The sequence below is a fragment of the Syngnathus floridae genome, chromosome 13 (genome assembly GCF_059516105.1).
Source record: "Syngnathus floridae isolate MCC-2025c chromosome 13, RoL_Sflo_1.0, whole genome shotgun sequence".
Taxonomy (NCBI): domain Eukaryota; kingdom Metazoa; phylum Chordata; class Actinopteri; order Syngnathiformes; family Syngnathidae; genus Syngnathus; species Syngnathus floridae.
Genome location: NC_142425.1, coordinates 8,018,845 through 8,040,183, shown reverse-complemented (window position 1 = coordinate 8,040,183; position 21,339 = coordinate 8,018,845). Strand labels below are relative to the sequence as shown.

The following is a 21,339-nucleotide window of genomic DNA, read 5'->3' as shown; positions in this document are numbered from 1 at the left end:
GGGAAGTAAAGCTGATGCATTTTTTATTTACTCGCTGCAATCAAAGGTGCCCTCGGCGAGGAGGACTTATTCTTTTTACGAGAGTGACGCTTAAGGTGCAGGTGCTCAGGTTCTGAACCCGCTGGCACGCTTTTGTTGCTGCCTTTTATTTTTTTTCTTGGCTAAAGAAGAACAGAGTGTAAACAGGACGCCAAAACCATAAAGCTCCAAATTGAGCAGTAAACTGGACAAACAGTGAGCGTGACTGTGTGCAACCTCCTCGGCACTTCCTTCTTTTGTGCCACGGTGGATGCGGACCCGTTCGGGAGGACTGAAAGCGCACTCTGATTTAGAAGCAGTGTTGGCAATGCTCAATGACTCTCTTGTTGCTTTATTAAGGGGAGGAGGAAGGACCCAACCAAAGAACAAAAAGAGCACTTTTCACTCGGCAGTCAGGTTGGGTACAATTCAGTACAGTACGCCTTTTTCCATCCATCCTTTTTCATCCACTCCGCTCCAAGTCACGGGGCAGCCGTCTTAGCGGGGATGCCTTTGGCATTACTGAGGTGTTCCCAGGCCAGCTGTGAGTTCCTTATAAAGGCTTTTGTAGACTGAAAACGTTTGGTTTTGCCACCAAGGAGCAACATTTCAGCTTTTATTTCCTGACTTACGTCTGTATCGGATAGTTCCTTTTGTTCCACGTGACTGGCAACTGGCCGCCATGTTTACGATCCACATTTGTTTTGTACAATTGGTTTTGAAATTGTGGTGAGCACAAAATCAGAAATGCACATACAGAAGAACCAAAACGTTGAATGTATTGAAAGAAAGGAATGTCTAAATTCACCTCACATTGTTTCCAATGCAGTGGGTAATATTTCAAAATAGTCAGCGGGGACCTGGCGGGCCGACTCGCAACCTTCATTTTAGGAGACAGCCACCCTAGCCAGCCGCTAAATTCAAGACATTTCAGACTGCCTGGAAATGGCGCGTTTTTAGGTTGAAATATTTTATGCTCTGAAAGTAAGTTGTCATGGAAACAGTAAATGTTTTAGTATAAATATCCAGTTTCTCACCTTTACACTCTCATAGCAAATTTTCCAGAGTATGTCTTTCCACATTTGTTGGCTACTTTTCAGAGTCAAGAAGCATAAATCCGAAGACTTATGTTCCCCCTAAATTCCAGTTTGTTATCCAAGTGCCAAATTATTGTAAATCTCACACCGATTCCAGTTGCTGGGTGTCTTTTTAATCCGCTGCTACCTGACTAACACGGTCAGAGAGGTATTTGTTCGAAAATATATTCAGCTCTCACTCGTGATTCGTACTGTGCTGAGTCAGCGCTCCTTCATGACGTCGAGTCTACTAAGGAGAAACTAAATGAATGGTGACTTACGTTTGAATCTATTGGTCATCTTCTGCCACTTTCAGGTGTGGATTAAGTAGATTGACTCAATTATGTGTCACCAAGTCCCATGAAAAGCACCGCGGCCTTGGAAAAACCTGTTCCACCACCGAGCCAGACGGCTCCATTGTTGCCGGCTGCATCCGTTTCCTTCTCCTCCCCTCATACTTTTTTATTTCTTTTTTTTTGATTCCATCATTCCTTTGTCAGTCCGTCAGGACTTAGACAACAGAGGTGGTGTCGGCTAGATCAGAAATAGCAACAAACCTCTGCCCCGCTCCCAGACTGCTTTCCAACCCATAAATCATTCATTGTTTGGATCAAGCCTCAGCTGAGCCTTCATCTTTTTGGTTTTCATTTAGAATATCAAAAGCAGAGTAAGCCGAGCGCCAAAGGTCTTAGACCTCCATTAAATTTCTTATTTTGCCAGAGGCCATATATTCTTATAGCTCAGATTCTTGTTCAAATATGAAAAAGATAGAATGCACATTTTGGAGACGTTATGTAGCAGTTTTATTCAAGTTGGAGACAAACTTTCCAGAGAATTGAAGTTACCATTTTTATCTTGAAATGTTATTCTCATCATAAATTGAGAAAGAGAGGGCTGTAAAACCCTAAAGGTCAGACCCTCCAATTGCCCCCCCGAGTGTGTTTGTATGTCTAATCCAGCACGTGTCTGCTTCATCAGTTTGTAAATGTGGTTTGTGGGGTGGGGCACACGTCAGCCCCCCCAGACAGGAGCAGATGCTGTGGACACATACGGATGTCTCTCTTTTGTATTATTCATCCTGTGTCACATCCCATCTGAGGTGGTCAACCGGACATGATGACACATGCTCACACACACATACTCCGTGTTATCTGGAAAATTCAGTTTGGCGTGTCGGTGGGGGTTGCGTCACACTTGTGAAGTTTTATTAACTGCAAGTGGCAAAAGCCGAGCTTCCTTTGATTGACAGAACGTGTGTTTGTATTCAAATGCATGTGCGCGTGTCACCTCAGGCAACATATCAAACCCGACTATTGCGCTCTTCCACCCCAGCTGGGAGCGTGTCGCTATGTTTTATTAATGAGAATAAGCGGAAGTGTCGATTAAGCCAGCAAAGTGTGAGCATAACAAAGGGCTTTGTGGGGAAGAGAAACGGAGTCTTTTAAACAAAGCGCATAAATCAAAGTATGTCGGCCTCGCCGGGAATGTCCACCAACTCGCGTTTGTTGCTCATCAGCTGTTTTATGTGGATGGGAGCTTTTGTGTGCTCGCATGTTCTCATCCAGTGATGGTCCTCCCACCTGGAGGGAAGACAAAAGGATGACCCACATTCATCAAATTGTTTGTTGTTGCAACAATAGAGATTTTACTCAGTGGGATTTGAATCGGAAGGCAAATGTGAAAATAGTTGCGATTTGCATTTTGGAGTCACAATTCCCCGGGGGACTCTCGCCCCCTCCCAGCTTTAGACTGCTGGCTAATGAATCTATTGTGCAAGGAAATGTAATAATAAAAGTAAAAATAGGAGTTGAAAAATATGCCTTTTAACATGCAACTTTGAATTTTAAATTGGACTAACTAAATAAAAAATGGTTATATACCAACAGTTTGATGCTTAAAAATTAACAAAAAAAATCTACAATATGTGTTAAGAAAAAAAAAAAAAATTCCTTGTTTACTGAGATTCTTACACCAATTATGAGTAAATATTTGGAAAAAAGAATGAAGCACCATCATCTCTCATTGTCAAAGTCAGCGGTTTTTATATTGGCAGATAGGGACCACGCTGGACCACAAATAGTGAAAAGCCATGAATTATAGATGCCCATTCAATTGCATGGACAAAAAAAAAAATGTTTTCACGAAAGATGAAGGCTACTCCCCCATCGCATTTATCCTTTGACGTTCCAGTCCAGTAGGAAACTATCCACAAAAATCCATTTAAGATGCTTTAATGTGCAATGAAAAGACCATTATACACTAAAATAGTAACATTTGGTTTAGCATTTGTTTTTGACTTTTGCTAAGAGGCATGTTTTGATCCGAGAAACATTTCAACAACTGGACCCTTTTTTCACACTCAATGGCTTTGTGGCACGCATGCACAGCAGACACAAGACAAGTAGTCTTCTTTTGCTCCAGCGGTTGCACTGCTGACAGTCTGTCTGTCTCACTCTGTTTGCTCCTCATGACTCCACTGGGAGACCTCAGCACAGGGGGGGTGGGTGGGGGGAGTAAATTTAAGCAAATGTTGGCTCACAAACATCCTTCTGCAGTGCATTTCTCAGTACGGTTCAGGGTCATCCTGTTTTAATGTGTCATTAGGAAGAGGATAATTGCCCTTAAGCATTTTAGTCCTTTAAAATGATTGTCTAATGATGATCGATGTGGTATTGATTGGGTTGATGGGATTTGTCTTGCCCCAGTTTTTAAACAAAAGTTTAGGAATTGATATTCTACGTCAGCAGCACAGCGGACTAATATGTCTGCCTCCCCGATTCTGATATTTGAAAATTTGGCTAAACTGTACTGTACTTTAGCTTAGCTTCTCAGTACGGCAGTAATATTATTTGTTCTTTGAGCCAGAATCTCCTCCATTCATGTCGTTGTTGAGTCTAGTTCCAACTGATGCATTCAATGCGGCGTGGTTTTTGCAATTTCCTGAAATGGAAAACCGACCACAACAAACTCAGGCGAGTGGAGCCGATTCTATACTGTACCACTTGTGGTCTTACCACACACGTGCCCGGGCCATGTGCTTTTAATAATACGCTCGACGTCCATTTAAGGTTAGACAAAACAAAATAAAAAAAAAAACGTTCCACAAATGTCATAATATAGCCACAAAATTGGCCTTGCTTGATTTAAAACTTGTGTTTAATCTTAGATGTTCCACTATAGTTAGAAACTATCCAGAAAAATAAATATTCCACCATGGGCCCAAATTTCCATATTTTGCTTGACCTTCTTGTCAGCAAACAGATTGAACTACTGTTGCCTCAAAGTTAGAAGACATCAGACACCCAATCTGCTTTTGGCCAGAAGGTGCACATTGATCAATGGCGGACGCGTCCCATGACCCCCCCCCCCCCCTTCTCCCCTCAAGGGACTGCAAAGGGACGTTGATTGTAGCCTCATCAAGAGGCGTCTTTGTGTCTTTGCGAGACAGGCGGGGGGCCCCAGCTGGGGGTCTCAGGCCAGCAGACACACACCAATATTTGGATGTGCATAAATCTCTGTCCGTTCCACCTCAATGCTTCCTTTAACAAGAAGTCCAAACAACGCTCCTCCCACCTTATACATGCGCAAAATCCCCCCCCCCCCCCCCCCATATGCACAGATTGTTTCGGCAGTTAGTCGTCCCCCCCCGCCTAATCTGTTTTTTGTTTTGGCGGCCTCTGATGTTCTTTTGTCTGCAGCCGACGTTCAAATGACAATTTCTTCACGTCGGTTAATGGCGATGTCGGCGAGTTGCGTTTGAAATTGCTCGCCTTTGCGCATTTTGCATTACAATAGGAGCCATTGAGTGGACCTTCAGTTGTGTACCCGCTGACCGCCAACTATACCCCCCAGTCTTCTTTTCAAACAGCCGTGTTTCATCTTCTTGTGCATTGTCTTTAAGAATCCATAAATGAAGCTTTGATGAGTGGTTGCACCTGTTGATGCCAAGTTTGTACTTTACTAGCTAGGTTTGGCAACTTTTTGGACTGCCCTAGCAACCCAGCAATGAATTTAGCTACCTTTAAAATTGGTGTGGAAACATTTAGCAATCTGAAACGCAAACTTTTCATTACATAACACCAATACTGGTTGTGAAAGGTTTTCACGATTAGTTGTGTGGCTGACATAAAAAGTCTACACACCCCTGTTCAAATGACATTTTTTTTCTGATGTGGCAAAAATGTTTTTGTCAAAGATTTTCCTTAATTAGCTTTTCCCACCATTTATAGTTTGTAGAAATATATTTGAAAATCCCAATTTAAAGAGGTATTAAATATAATTTAGTTGCATAAGTGTGTACACCCTCTTGCAATTGTGAATTTGGCATAATTAGCCGAATACTAAATCTATGTTCCACTTATAACATTTTTCATACAATAACATCATTTTAGCAACAAATAGAGCTGAGCCGCCTTTTGCAACATCCTCGGAAAATGAGTTTGCAACATTGACCCATGCAGACATGTCCACATGCTTCACTGAGTGTGGGCTCTGCTCCTGGGGTAAATGTAACAGCCTCGCCTCACTGGGGGATTTCTGGAGCCGCCATTTGTTTACATCCAATTAACAGCGCCGATCTTGAAAAACATTTAACTTGCATCACACCGTTCCAGTTATAAGTCTTAAACTTTGTGAATTCACATTCCATTGGGTAGAACATATCAGCGCCTTTTTAAGTGAGTTGCATTTGCGTTGCTGTTTAAATATTTAGAGCATGTTTTAACAGCACACAGAAAATTTCCATTTAATATTCATACCGCCTTGTGCACAACTTGAAAACCATTTCAACTGGAGAGAATTTCATATCTTCTTTCTCTTAAAATAACAAGCTCACATTTAGAGTGGTTTACTTCAAATCCACGATGGAAACTAATTGTCTGAATATGTGTGGAGCATATTTTGTTTGCGTAGCGTAATTCCAAGCATCCCCTGGAAAACAGACGACACAGACAAAATAGATGCTGCTTTGAACAGGATTATTACTTTATTGACATTTAAGAGGAAGAGAAGTAACAGACAGTCTTTCAGCATGTCTGATCAAATTAAGTTAGCTTGATTCAAAAAGGTTAAGACTAATAAAGTTAAGACCACGAAGAGAGCTCATACAAACTGTGCAAATCAAAAAAAAAAGATCACTTATTAAGAAAATATAAAAACTATTTGTCAGTCTATTTAAAATGCTCCAATGAAAAACAAAAACATGATACAGTAGCTATAAATAACTCGGTACACATCTGTCAATGGAAATGTCGCAAAGTTTTACTAGTCAGGTTTTGTCACTTTTAAGAAGCACACTTTTGAACTTTCAGGTGGAAAAAACACTGCAGATGTCACCTAGAAAACCTTTGTCATGAAACTTGTACATTCACACAAAGAAGAGAGCATTGTTAAAAACAGACAATAAAGAGGTCACCAATCTGGAGCGGGTACAGTTCATGCGCCTCTTCATGCAGTAAAAAAATATACATAACCCTGAGACACACACAAAAATAAGTAACTTCTTCAGCTGTAATGGGGCTTTGCCAGTTTGTATTTTCATGTCGGGAGGAAGATACAATTTAAAGCTGGCTAAACTTGAGGGAAGACCAAGTCCAATGTTTAAAAATAGAGCTTGTACACTCGATGGAGTTTCAATGGTCAGTCAGCAGCTCGATACGTTACTGTACACCTGAGTGAAAGCCCAGTGTGACGAGGAAGAGGAGGAAGGAAAGACTTGCTTTTGGCTAAATGTTGCAGGACTTCAGTCAAACATCAGGCGTTAAGTTACGGAGCTTTCTGCCCCCTGGGCCTCCCCCGGCTGTGCTTGACGTGTTCCAAAGAGCGCATGGCAACCGCACCGGCTTAGGGGCTACATGGGAAAGTCACACAAGATGTTCTGGGTAAACACATCCGGTGGGTAGGAGGCGATGAAGACGCTCTTTCAGTCTTCACTTTCCAGGAATCGAGCCAGTCCAATGTTGACGATAGCGGGAACGCCAGCGGGGAACACACACGGGCCCTTCATCCTCGTTGCTGTGGAGAGAAGGTGAAAGAAGGAGATTAATGTTCCGGTCCGGTGACGACCCAGCGAGGGTACATGACCACACAAGAATGCGCCGAGGCCTCCAGGTCTCCCGACAGCTTGTCAAAGAGACATTCTATACGGCTTAGCTAAGGCGTAGCGTCTACGGCGCCACCGACCCGCTTCCCTCAAGGAATGTGCGATTAAGTCGCCCGGCTAAACTCCTCGCCAACAAACAAAGCTTTTTTTTCCCCAGATGTATCACTTCAACATACTTCCTTGACATTGAATTATCCGTACTATGATAATCTACTTTGCCAGCGAGTGATCAGCAGCGGCTTACATCATCCATATGGAATCTAGTCGAAGACTCATAGTACCGACTTTAAAAAACATGAAGATTGGCGGTGTCAAGGCGTGTGGAATGCCAACAACAATGAAATCGAATCTGTCATTTTCTGGACCGTTTATCCTGTTGAGGGCCGTTGGGACCTAGAACCTATTTTTGAAAATCAGCAAATTGCTAGAAATTGTCAATAATCCGTAAAAAAAAAAAAAGTAGATCTGCACGTGTCTCCAAAATCAAATGGATTTTTGCGCAATCCTGCTAACGCAATCCTTGGAGGCGGTAATGATGTTCTGTGAAAATTATCTGCTGCAACTGGCCAAAGCATGAAGGCCTCCCTCTTGGAAGCGTGTTAACATTCCTGCAGCAGTTGAGCACCATTTTGACAACTCTTGTTAAATATTTGGCATCTCTGATCTCCAGCTGCCACCGCAGATAGTTGAGTGCCCTGCAGTTAGCATGGAATGTTCCACTGGATATTCAGAGGGAGGAACGCAATGTTTACCCCTAATTATCGTCGTTTGTCAGCGGATGAGCGCTTGCTCTCTCATCTCGACCTGTTTGACTGTGGTCGCTTTGTTTGGCTGATGAAGACCGAGTAGCTAAACCATGCTATAATGCTACTGCTGTTCACACATTGGTGCTCAGAGATGAGCCTGGGATTAACTATGGCTTTTTAGGGGTGACAAATTCATATTGCCATGTTCTAATGTCAAGGCATCAGGCCACTTACTGTTCGGTCGCCTAGCAACCAGTGAGCAATATGGCAAGCTTGAGCTGGGTCGCCATCATCCCTTCGCTAAATGCCATGCAAAGCACATCCAGTGTGAAAGCCTCATAAGGATTAGAAAGTGCTGATAGCGTAGAAACGTGGAAAATACTCAAGTACAGTTAGCGGAATAATCTACTTAAGTAACCACTGTCTGCCGGTGCACAGGTTAATGCCTGCGCTTGTCGAGTGCTTCTACGTCTTTAATCTTTCTCAAGTGGGAATGATGACAAAGCCGCTCCCACTTGTTTGTACTTTACTGAGTGACGGCCATCATTACTTTTTAATAATAAGCTTCATTGCTTTTTTATACTCAGCTTTCACCGTCTAGCTGTCTGGCCTAACAATGTCGACATGGTCTTATGTCTTGTTTTCGATTCTAAATTCTTTACTGAGTAATAATTTGAGTTTTATCAGAGTCATTACTTGTGTACTATATTCAATCTTATCTTATTTTCTGGTCTAAAAAACACTACACACTAAAAACATGCCAGAGTGTGTATCAGCGCTGCGATCCTCGGAATGACCCCCGCGAACCGTCCTAAATAGAAAGCTAATTAGAATTAAAAGCATTACCTAACTTCTTAGGCTTATTATGGGAAGTAGTTCAAGCCTAATCCAGAGGAAAAAACATTGCTTGTAGAAACTGTTAAAGGCTTTGTAGGACTGCATGTGCATCTACATGTGCGTTTAAGCACTCCTTTAGAACGTTTGGACGATTATCAGTGCATTTAAATTTTTTCTAGCATGGTCTAAGTCCTAGTGGTTACCATGTCTGCCTTACAGTCAAAATGTTCTGGCTTTGAATCTGGACTCAGGGTCTCCTATGTGTCATTTGTATGTTCTCTGTGTAAAACAGAGTCAGACAGGAACATTTACGCCAAAGCAACAAGTTTCAATAGCAAGATCGTGTTAGCCAATCAGAAACACCCAAAAAGTTTCCTATAGCGGTCGTCTTGATTGAAGTCTCGAATGACCTGGAACCCATCACAGCTCACTTAGGGTACATATTGCTAGCCAGCCAATCACAGGGCACAACCATTCACCCTGACATCTATGGACAATATGAAGTAATCCCCAACCATTACTTAGCGTACAACTCGTATTTATCCAGCAAATAGCATGTGCATATAATGACACCGCATCTCCATATTTATTAAGATAACAGCTGCATCTTCCCAATTCCTCACACGGCCACCGTATCTTTATTCTGCGTGCCACGTTTACTAATGACCTGCATTCCACTGTATTGACCTTCACGTGAATCATTAGCATTGTTTGTGCTGTATAAAAGTGGCGGGGGCAGCTTCTAAGTGCAGCTGCAGAGCAGAATGGGGCATCTTTTGAGGTAAAGACTGGAACAAAAGAGGGCCTGTGTATCTCCAAACGTGCCACTTGGGTACCACTTCATAGGCGCAAATATTACGTAATTCAAGATTAATTACCAGACACAGACACACTTTGGCTCATGCCAGCTGGCTTCCCCAAAGAGGCCTCTGGAACTATATGATGGCTCGTTGCTTTTTGAGGGCCTAATCAAATTAGCGCGGCCGATCATTCAGCCATTGGAAGCATCTTCTCTGCTTTCTCTTAACTTACAGCACAGAGAAAAGCCTCATAAAAAGTCCATTAGAATTATGCAAATCAGTACTCAAGGGACGACTGGACACCAAGTGTGTGTGTGTGTGCCCGTGCTAATAACTGTGTGGAAGCCGGGCGGCGTGGGGTACACAGATGCAATTATAAAAGCCTCATTCACTTTGGGCTCCTGGTGGCACTCGCGACGCGGCATTAATAAAACATTAGTATTGAGTGAACGGGGGGCCTCGGCACTCCTCCCTGATCCCACTGTGACCTTTCCGTTTTACAGCAGCTGTCTAGGGACGCCACGAGCTGGCTGACGACTCCCCCTGGGCGACCCCTGGCCCCGCCAGGTGTAGTCCATCACACGGCTTCGGTTGAAGCCGTTAGAGTGGTGCTTATGTTTGTGATTTTGATGTGACGAGAGGCGATGAGTGGGGAGTGATGAGGAGGGGCGGGCGTATGGTCAAGAGACAAAAGGCGAAGCATAGATAACAGTCATTTGTGAGGTTGTCGCACTTGACTGGTTTCAAGGGCGGGGGGGCATTGTGTTGAACTTTACGCACAGAGGTCTGGTTCCACCCTGTCTGCTCAAAGGCACGAATTGAGATTGTACAAAAAAAAAAACTAGTTGAAGATGTGACTTCAGAATTGTATGGTAAATGTGAACTTTCCTGAAGGCAACATAGTCCTCCTCCATAGTTTGTTTTGGTTATGACTCATGCGCACGCTGAACTCTTCCAAACGTCTTGTTTTTTCAGATGGCCAGTTTCAACATTTACAGTGTTGTTTTTCATGAAGTACCACTTTGAGACTAATTTTTAAATGTTTGCTTATTCCCAGTCCAGCTTGTAGTTCAAATCTGCTCTTTAGTTGTCCCACCCTCACGGCGCCTTAAGCAAGAGTATGCAATCATTTTGCCTTTGTAATACTTTATTTTTTTCACAAGACTAACCTCAGGCTCCTCTTCAAAAAAATAATCTACAGTTACTGCTGTCTATTTTCCTTCAAACATTGGTCAGCATGGTGCCATAGTTGTTAGCGTTTCTGGCTTGTTGACAGACAACTTCCTGTTTTGAATAGTCCTCTCCTTGTTTGCGTCAGTTTTCTCCAGGGACGACGCCTCCCACCTACATCCCCGAAACACGCTGCGAGGTTCTAAAATAATTTAAATGTGCCAAAAGTCAGCTTTGAGAGGCTCCAGCTCACTTGACACACTAATGATGACAGCTGGATGGAAATGACACAACAAACGTTTTGGAGCCAAAACAAAAGACTGCAACATTGTTGCATTTAGTGCTATTCGAGCACATATGTAGCATAGACGTTTAGGTGCTATTTCTTAACTATTCTCACCAACTAACTACAAGCGGCATTCACACATCTTTACTATTAAGAATGCAAGCCGCACCTTCATTCCTCCCAAATTAGAGGAAGGTTGGATGGCTTATTTTTCCGGACAGGCAATGTCAGCAATGCAGCTGTGGATATTTCTGTGTGTAACCATCTCTGCGTACATATGTGAGAGTGAGGGGGAGGAAAATTGATCGGCAAAAACAGCTGAGTGGAGGTTTTCAACCCTGCCATAAACATGAAATGAAACACACGCACACTATTATTTTGCCTCTCTGACCCCAGCTGAAAGTTGACAGTCTCTGGAGCTAAGTATTTTTAGGCAGGCATTAGTTTCGGCTGCCAAAATGGGCAAAATATAGCTTTGCTTCTTCTGGTCTTGCGCTGCACTTGCAACTCTGCATGTGCGTGGAGTTTTATTTTATTTTGATGCCGCAAGATAAAAAAGACAACTACTATTCTCCTGCCTCTGCAGATCACGGCTTCTTCTTACCCCTGCTCTGCTGTAATTAAACAAAAGGCATTGGGGGCGGTCGCCACGGTAACTGCAGAGGGATGCGGTGCCTTGATCTTTCCTAAGCCAGCCTGTCTGTCTCCAACCATGTCCCCAAAAACCAAAATGCGTGCCACAGATGCAGTGGTCCTTGGTCCGCCCCTCCCCCAGCTCATACCCCAACCAGCTGTGTACAGCAGACGCCCTCAGCTATACGTAATCGTCTTGGCATTGCACAACACGCCCATATGGAAGTTACAATGTTGTTTACCGGACTAAAAAAAAAAAATGTGGTTTTTGTCAAGTCCCCAAAAAAACGATCTGTCAAAGTGAAAATAACATGCCTATAGGAAAGGCACAACACTGAGGGAATTGTTATTCACATTCTATACACTGCACTTATAGAGATCAAAGCTTCTTTACGCACATAAAAGAAACTGTATTTTAGTTAAAAAAAAGAGGGATAAAAAAAATTATGGGCTGTGATCAAAATAAAGCAATCCCTCAAAACCAATGAATCAACAGCACATAAACGTTAAGTGCACACGCGTGCAGCTGAACGACTCTCGTCGTCATTCGAAAACCCCACCTCGAGTTTACGTTCGACGAAAATGATCAATAAAAACAAACCGCCAACCAACAATAAAAACAAACGGCAGACTTTTGAATGTGACTTTGGTGAGTTGCTCAGTTTTCCCTCGCCGTAAAGAATTTTTTTTGACTTGACTTCCCTTTCAACCTCTCAGACAAAATTGTATAGTTTGAACATTGTGGCGTTAGAAAAAAAATGCTCGTCTTTGTTCCAAATATCAGTTCAACTTGAAGCGAGCACACTTTGTCTCTTATTTGGGGAACTTTTTTTCCATATTTTTCAACATAACGTAATACCTCGGTCTCACAGATTTTCACCCACTGTGGTTGGATCTCTACCCCCTAAACATGGTGCTCATCTTAACTGCAGATCTCTGGACGCTGCTGACTCCTGACTTGATGGCACCGTCTCATTCATCAACCTGGCACTACGACTAGAGGCCCGATCCAATGACAGAGGTCCTGTGTTGCGGCGCTCTGCTCTGTAATTAGCAACGCGTTGACATTCCTCCAGCTCTGCAGACCGGCGTGTTTATCCAACACCCGGTCACCACAGTGGCTAGATAATGTGTAACTGTAACCAGTAGCAACACTGGCATGAGTGCAGGCTTGGAAACCGGCCTAGTCCGGCTCAAACTGACATTCACCTGAGCCGGTGTGAGGTGTTCCCCAGACTAGAATTACTCACCGTAGGAGGCTTAACGCGCTCGTGCGTTTCTAGGCCGACAGATACTTCCATGTACTGACGAAGGCCGTGGGAATGAGTGAGTAAGGAACGCTGGTCACGCTGTCCCAAGAGTCTGAAGATGGATCATAGCAGTCTAGGGTCTTGCATCTCTGAGCCCCAAAGTACCCCCCGACCACGTATAGTCTGTTTCCCGAAGCCACGGCATGACAGCTGATTCGTTTGGCAGTCACGTCGCCAAACTTCGACCACTGGTACGTCTCGCTGTTGAAGCGGTACGCCGAGCTGGCCGAGAATTCAGTGTCGCCCCCGATCACGACGACATGGTTTCCGACCACCGCCGCTGCTGTGTAGCGCCAAAGCTGCGGACACGCCGCTGGAACAGACCATCGGTTCTGGCAAGGGTCAAAGCACTGAACCTTGGGATATTTGTCTCTGTTGACGCTGGTTCCTCCGAAGGCAAACAGCTTGTTTTTAGCGCCGACAACAGCGGCGTTGCTCACGCCTTCTCTGAGCGGAGCCACCAGCGTCCATTTGTTGGTCTGTGGGTCATACTGCTCCACCTGTTTTAGTGACACTGACGGGGAGGCGGGAAAGGATCCTGCAAGAGAAGTGTGTCCTCCCACAACGTAAAGTATGTGGTCCAACTCTGCTGAACCATGTCCGAATCTGGCAACTAGCATGGGCGCCGCTTTGGACCACTCATCATGCAAAGTGTCATAGGTCCAGACATCTTTGGAGGCCCCGTTCTCAGAGCCACGCCCTCCAGTGACATATACCTGCAACACAAGGAACCGGACTTCAAGGACCATTCTTCAAGGTCTCAGATGTTCAGGTATCTTTTACGACGTGCTTACCTTACAACCGATGGCACAGGCGCTGCATTCCTTTCTGGGACTCGGGATGTCAGTTTTGGGGGTGATCTCTTTGGTCTTGTTGTCAATCACATAGACTTTGTCGCACATGAAGGTTTGTCCTCCAAGTAGCAACAAGGCCTGGCTAACCTTTCGGGGCCGGGCGCAGAATCCCGTCACGATGCCGTCGTTCTGGAGGATCCTCATCTTGCACCGCACGGCGTCTTCGACAATCTCTCGGCCCACCTTGTGACACATGACCAGCTCTTCTGAAGCCACGTTGTTGAGGAGGTACGTCTCGGGTAGAAGCGCCAGACGGACACAGCGCAGCAACTCTGGCAGTTCGCTGTGTCTCTGCTCCATGTCGGCCTTGACCCAATCAATGACAGCTTCGTACACCAGGCTCTCGTCCTCTACCTCCAGCTCTTCGCTGAGGATCAGCTCGTGCACTTTGTCTCTGGGAAGGTTCAGGAAGTCCTCGGTTTTGTAAAGGGTCGCGAAGTTTCCCAGACACATGCTCCACGACAGCTCGTACAGTCTCTGGCACTGGTGGGCGTCTGACAGCAACATCATCCCCAGACAGTTGGACTGATGCAGATTCTTTTCTAGAAACTCCGACGCCGCATCCCTGATGTCATGGAACTGAAGCATATCTCCAGCCTCGAGCAGGGACTCTGCATTTTCCTCATTGATGATGATTCGTGCCGAGTAGGCGTAGTCGAGCAGCAGTTCCAGCACCTCCGGATGGAGAGAATCGTGGAAGTTGACTTCGGCGTCACGGCTCTCCCTCAGTCCGCCGCTGAACATGGCCTCAAAGTATCGACTGCAGGATGCCAGGACGGCCCGGTGGCAGGGGAAGGCCCGGTTTCCGGCTTTCAGGACAACATCTGTGAAGACTTTACGCTTGCGAAGTAAGTTGAGCTGTGTCAAGAGGCTGTCGGCATGTGATGTCTTGTGGAACAGTTGGATGTTCATAGAGCCGGAACTGGAGCGAGACTTTCGGTTTTCGTGGCTAGTGACAGACATTTTGAATTTCAAGCTGGCAAGAAACAAAAAAAGAAGAAATTAGCACACAAGAGCCTTGGTTTACAACAGTGTCCAGTTTTATTATATTTATTTATTGATAGGACAAAGACTCCCTTCCCTTCCTGACTAAACAGGGTAGTTGCCAACAACAAATTGTTGGGCAGTGATGAAACTCTGTTTGATGCGTAGTTACGGAAATGAACTTTAGACTTTTAGGAGTTAAAAGGCAAGCCGACAGCACGCTTCCACAGGCAATATCAATAAACCCAGGAGAATGCCCATACAACTAGTCTACACACACACACACTTGTTACTAATGACACCGGTGTGCCTCCTTATATCACATTTTTCCACCCCTATAAACATTTCAAGGCTGCAAGTGAAATCCAGCCACTGTGACAGCCAATGAATTACCCTGCTGGCTTTCGAACTGCAGGCAGTGTTTCAAAACCTGTCAGAAATAGACGGCCGTCAATTCCTCTCCTTTCACAGAGCAGTCCAATAACTGGGCTAATTATTAGACTCCATGGTAGCTTTTTTTGCCCCACCCTTTTCAGGACCATAATTTTACAGGTATGTTGCAATGACGTATGTTCTTCTAAAAATGTAGAAGCACCAGGGTTTCCCAAAGGTTGTTCAGTAAAAATTTATAAGGCCACCTGTCATGTCATATCATGTCATCACCGTAGGACTTTAATGCAGACCTTCTCAGTTTCAGTGAGCTCTTCACCTTTTCCCCCACTCTGAAGAATTTTCAAACTCAATTCACCTTTTCATCAATCAAGCATAAGATAAGATCATTTTTAACAACATCGGTCACAATATTAACAATACTGGTATCTCGATACACCTTTCAGTGTTGCTCTACAAATATCTTTCATTGCCACACAGGAAATATGGAGTAGCGATTCGAACTGTTGTTCAAATTGTGAGGCGGATAGCTATTACACATACCCACTGCACTACTCTCAAGAATAACATTCAACTTTTTCTGTTCAGGAATGCATGTTAATCACAAAAATTTGTCATCTTAATCAAGAAATAATAATCCATCCATTTTCTGTTTATATTAAGCTTATGCTCATTCGTATTGCGAGTGATCTGGAGCCTGTTCCTGCTGACTTTTGAATGTGATACATTCTAAAATCATCAAACCATCTATTCCACTGTGCTGCTCCCAATCATTATATTCAGCCACCAAAAGTAAACATGGAATAGAATAAATGTGTATTGCTCTTTAAAATAATTGATGTAGTAAAATAACACTTTTTGGTGATAATTACAAATGTTTATTTTGGTTAGTTTACTTGGGGAGTCATGAAATTATGACACATGCGAACAATAAGTCAAACGTCAAGACTATTACAAAAGAACCTTTCAGACCACCGCTTTAAGAGTGACATTCTTATGCAAGCAGTCTTCAAAAACTGGCCCATTTTGACAATTTTAAAGCCAGTTCTGCTCTTTGTAATTACAAACCAACCCGAAAGTCGTAAAGTAGTAATAAACTCTGCATGGCACCGAGCGCTCCACTCGCCTCCATTCTATCTTTTGTTCCACGCCGGATCACATTAAGTCGTCTTTTGAATTTCACTGGACTGTGCGGGCTTTGCGTGGACGGACTCGGCGTGAAATCCAATTGGGTTTTGTGCAACCCCCCAAAAATGAAATTGCGCTTATACGGACGGGAATGTGTGCGTGTGCGGACGATACAACTTGTCAAGCATGCAGGAAAGTCAAGTAAACACTTCGTGGACACAAACTTACCTTTAAACAGATGGCCGCGACGCGTCTCCGGATTTTTACTGTCGACTTTCGACGACTCCACGCAAAAGTTCTTCGTGTTCTTTTGATCGCTATTCAAGCAAACCAGCTTTCCCAGTTTAAGACTAATCTGTGAGTTAAAAAGTCGGAATGCTTGTCAGCCATTTGTCACAAACCCGAGGAAAGTTTCGGAGAGGAGAAAAAGTTAGGGAGCTAGTCAGGATCCACCGCAGCAAGCGTTGAGTAAATGAAGAGGGGAAGGAAGGCGCACAGCAGCAGTCTGCGGTGGTTTTTGGCTCCTCCCCTCTTTTGAGCTTTTGACCAATCACATTCAAGAATCGAGGTGCCTATTCTGTGCTCCACTCTTCACAACCCCCACAGGGCCACTGGATTAGGTACACTAAACAAACTCAATGCAGTATAGCTTCCGGCTAGCAAGTGTCATGGCGACTCTAATGTTAAACAATAACTGAGTGAGTGGGATCAGTGTGGGATTAGTTAGCGCTCAGTGACGGTTTGGATGATTTTTGGTTTCTATGTGTGCCCAGCGATTGCCATGAGCTGGGATAGTTTCATCAGATATTGTTTCAAACTGGGGTTATGGTTTTGAAGTAGGGTTGCAAACTAAGTTTAGGGTTTCAGAGTAGGGTTTTAAACTAGGATTTCGAAGTAGGGTTTCAAATTAGATTTAGGGTTTACAGTTTATGGCCCACATAAATGGTGGATTATGACTTGCAATACAGTGATCCCTCGCTACTTCACGTTTCGTTTATCGCGGATTCACTTCATCGCGGATATTTTTTCCAAATTAAAAAAACATTTAAAAGTCAAAATAAAACTTTTAAATTGAGAAAAGATGTGTCTAACCTTTAGGACAATGTAGTATTGCTCTAAATGTTCATTTACATTCCTTTAGAAGTCCGTTTTCGCGTGTTAGCATGATCGCGAATTTGCATCTTTACGCTAACTTGTTAGCCTGCCCAGTACTTCTTGTTGGTGGCCGTACTTCACGGATTTCACTTATCGCGGGAGGTTTTTGGAACCAATTATACGCGATAAACGAGGGGTTACTGTACTTTACCCCGGTTTCCTTTTTAACATCACAAAAACCTGACATTTGAACAAACTAAAAAACTTGCTATGAAATCAGTAACCTCCCTCCCACTGTCCGTCGCCATAACTCTCTGGAATTCCTCACTATCAGCATGTCCAGGATTAACCTTGTCCTTGCTCTTGTGCCAGCTCCACATAACCAGAAGTCTTTAATGATCATATGATGGCAAGTTCAAGCACCGCTGTGAACCATGAGATTGTTTCTCAGGCAGAATTCCTTGCATTCTCCGAACAATTGAAATGCTTGCGAGCTCTGTGAAAGTTCCAAGGCGGCCGTCACGTTAAGGTGGATGCAGCATCAACATGCACATACTTTTATAGGCTGCTTTTAATAGTGAAAATTACTATAAACAATTGCGTATCAACATGTAAGGTCACGGTTGTCACTTTTAAACACACTGCAAAAATCCAAGGCCATCATTATAGTAGTTTATAAGCAAGTACGGGGATACATAGTTGTTGACTGTGTCAGACAATCTCAAAAGACATTTTGTTCTGTGATGCCAGTTGACTTCCCACTTAAATTCAAAACACGTTTTCCTCATGGAATAAAACCTTCAGCAATAATACGGGTGACATTTTTAACTCCCCAAGCAATGTTTATGCAGTCGAATACCGCCATACTACGGTAATACAAATAGAAATGAACAAAAACACAAGAAAGCCAAATAAATAGAAAATTACAGCAAGCAACAAATTGCATCACACCATAAACCGAAACAAAAAGGAACCCTAAATAATGTTACTGTTCCTGCCTATGATTCGGATGAATCGAAAATTCAAGATTCATTTCATTTGGTGTTGATAAGTCTGATGGATGAGAGCTCGACTGAAAAGAGGAAGAAGTGTGAGCATGTCCTAACATGTCTGACAGGGTAATTAAGTCCATTTTTACATTTCAACCTGACAGTCTCCAGGCATAGCATGGCTGTATCAAAGCAAAGCATAATTTAAAAAATAAATACATAAATAATAATAATATATTAATAATAATATATAACAAAATGCACTGATTCAGGTCAATTCAATATTACAGACTTGCTGTATTGTCACATTTAAGGTCGAGGTGTGGGGGTGGTGGGCCTTCCCCAGAACAGCTACCAGCTAATCTTCTAACACTACAAGATCTGCTGCTGTTGCTGCTACTCAGGTTTCATCCTGCAGCCTGCTGACACTCAGCAGCTGCTTTTTGGGGGAGATTAAAAAGCTGCTGCTGCTTCTCCACTTTATGTATGAGCAAATAAAAAGGAAGCTTGCATGTTTTTTTTCCTCAAACGGTTTCAATATACTCATTCCAAATCTTAGCCTAAATGTATTTATCTTGCTTGCAGCAACTGAAAAAAATCTCTTTATCTTTCAACTTACATGTTCCCATCGTTGTCAGTGCTGCTTTGCACCTTCCTCTCATCTGACGGGGCCAAATGTTTTCATGCACACAAGTGTGCCCAAAGCAGATTAAGAATTTAAGACGATTTAATGAACTCATGATCGTAATCTAGGGTTAATTTATTTTGATGCACTTTAACCCCTCCTCACCCCCATCCTGTCCACACAGTCTTATGGCTTGAAGCCAAACTGTGTCCATGTGTGTTTTAGGGGTGTGTGCATGTGTGTCCACTGTGCAACTGGTCATTAATTACTCGGAGGCAGGCACACCACTAATCAGACCCCCATGGTTTTTCCTCATTGCCTACAGCAATGCAACAATTCCCTTAGTGACCATGTTTAGATGAGAGTAACCGTCACTCTATTGTTGGCCTGCACACTCACTGTACACTTATTTTCTCAGCCAAGGCAGGTGGTCTGCTCAGTGAGGTCATACTGTCTGAAACATAAGGAGGGCGCGGGAGGGGGGTCAGTCTCATGGTCAGGACTCGAGACTAAAAACAATGCTGAGGCTCCAGTGGCTTTCTATTTCAGTTGCTTTCACTTTTAGTTTTACGACGATGCTGTATGCACAGACATTAGGAAGAAAAATACTTTGCATATTACTTACAATAGAGCACACCCACAATCCGCGTGAGGATAAGTGGTACAGCAGATGAACGAATTAATGAGTTTCCAGGGTAAGCCAAAACAGTCATCATGCCACGCCACTTAGTGGATAGTGTGAAAAAAGCGACCAAAAAGGAGAAGAAGGTTGGTTTAGATCTGACAGGTCAGTGCACGAGAGAAAAAAGATGGCAACCACATGGTCTTTTTCAGCACATGAGCAAATGTGTTTTGCTTTGTTGTTTGTTCACACTTGAGGGAAAAAGATCACAATTCATGTATGTGGTTGTGCATGTTTTTAATTTAACCTAGACTATTACTGATGTAACTTTCAGCTTTGTTTCCTAACCTTAATAGTTCATTTGGAAGAAAAAAAATACTATGTATTGTAAGGCTTTTATTTAAAAATTACGAAACAGAGTTTATTTATATTATTACATTTTCAAAATAAAGCCCTACTTATTACAATACAGGGTCATTTTCAAAATTGAAAACTTACTGTACGTGGTCATTTTCAAAATAAAAGCCTCTTTTGAAACCTTACTTCTTACACTGAGTGCCAAAAGTCCCAATGATCGTGAGCACCAGGGGGGGCCCCATTTCAACCCCTTACACTGAGTGCCAAGCAGGGAAGAAATGGGTACCATTGTTATAGTCACTGGTATGACTCGGCAGGGGTTTGAACCCACAACCTCCCAATCTCAGGGCGGACACTCTCCTCTTAGGCCACTGAGCTGGTAAACACTTGTATCGTAGTATAACACTTATAGTCGTTTTTAAATAACGTGTATACCTATGTACGCCTAAATATTGTTATCCAATATATCTACTGCAATTTCACATTAGATTGCTGGTTTGAAATTTGCTTTTAATATTATTATTTTTAATAAACATTTATGTTAAAACTTGTCTGGTGTTTTATTCCTTGTTTCTTTATTCGCCAATTAAAACATAAAAATCAGCTTAATCATGCTTTATATGACAATATGTGTAGGTACACCTTCAATAGGTACACTACACAAGGTTTAAAAAATTAAAAAAAAGAATAAATAAAGGGTTAATTGCACAACAAGGTCGATTCTCACATCTGGGATCGAACCAAGTGCTTACCGAGCAAGAGTTTAAGTCACTAACCAGTCGGCTATTTCGACCGGCTGTCAAGTGCCACGTTAGGGCTCTTCTTGTGTACGTTTTATTTATTATGAGTTTTGTAAGTTTAACTTTGGGTACTTCAAAAGTGTCATTTTAAATTGTACTTTGCTAGGTGTTCGTGTACACAACGTGTTGTGATGACATCTGCTGTGGAGTCTTCAGCTAGTCGCTTGTGAGCTGCTCCATAAAACCATACATGTTCCATAGCCTGAGAGCAAGGCTTCCATAGGGTAGTGGTTAGTGCTCCGGGCTTTCACCCCAGCGACCTGGATTCGAATCTCATTGAGACCAAAAGAATTTTCACTGATCTAGTCTTCTTGTGAGCTGCTTCATAAAACCTTACATGTTCCATGGCCTGAGAGCAAGGCTTCCATAGGGTAGTGGTTAGTGTTCTGGGCTTTCATCCCAGCGACCTAGGTTCGAATCTCAGTGGGACCAAAAACATTTTCACTGAGCTAGTCTTCTTGTGAGCTGCTCCATAAAACCATACATGTTCCATGGCCTGAGAGCAAGGCTTCCATAGGG

At 43.2% G+C, this 21,339-nt stretch overlaps 1 protein-coding gene and 1 long non-coding RNA gene across 3 annotated transcripts; one reads left to right on the top strand and one right to left on the bottom strand.

Annotated features, from left to right (window-relative positions):
• Window positions 1–6,056: 6,056 nt before the first annotated feature.
• On the bottom strand, window positions 6,057–16,822 carry enc3 (ectodermal-neural cortex 3). The gene is made up of 4 exons (XM_088393590.1): window positions 16,561–16,822; window positions 13,771–14,806; window positions 12,917–13,692; window positions 6,057–7,106 (listed from the first exon to the last, which is right to left on the bottom strand). The coding sequence occupies exons 2-3, from the start codon at window positions 14,791–14,793 to the stop codon at window positions 12,946–12,948; spliced, it is 1,770 nt and encodes a 589-aa protein (XP_088249716.1). The 5' UTR covers window positions 14,794–14,806; window positions 16,561–16,822; the 3' UTR covers window positions 6,057–7,106; window positions 12,917–12,945.
• LOC148388425 (uncharacterized) lies at window positions 11,246–20,200 on the top strand. 2 transcript variants are annotated; one of them, XR_015862010.1, is made up of 3 exons: window positions 11,246–12,315; window positions 12,599–13,547; window positions 13,637–20,200. It is a non-coding gene; the product is annotated as an uncharacterized LOC148388425 (long non-coding RNA). The 2 variants fall into 2 exon arrangements; XR_015862011.1 differs by having other exon boundaries at window positions 12,539–13,547.
• Window positions 20,201–21,339: the final 1,139 nt, after the last annotated feature.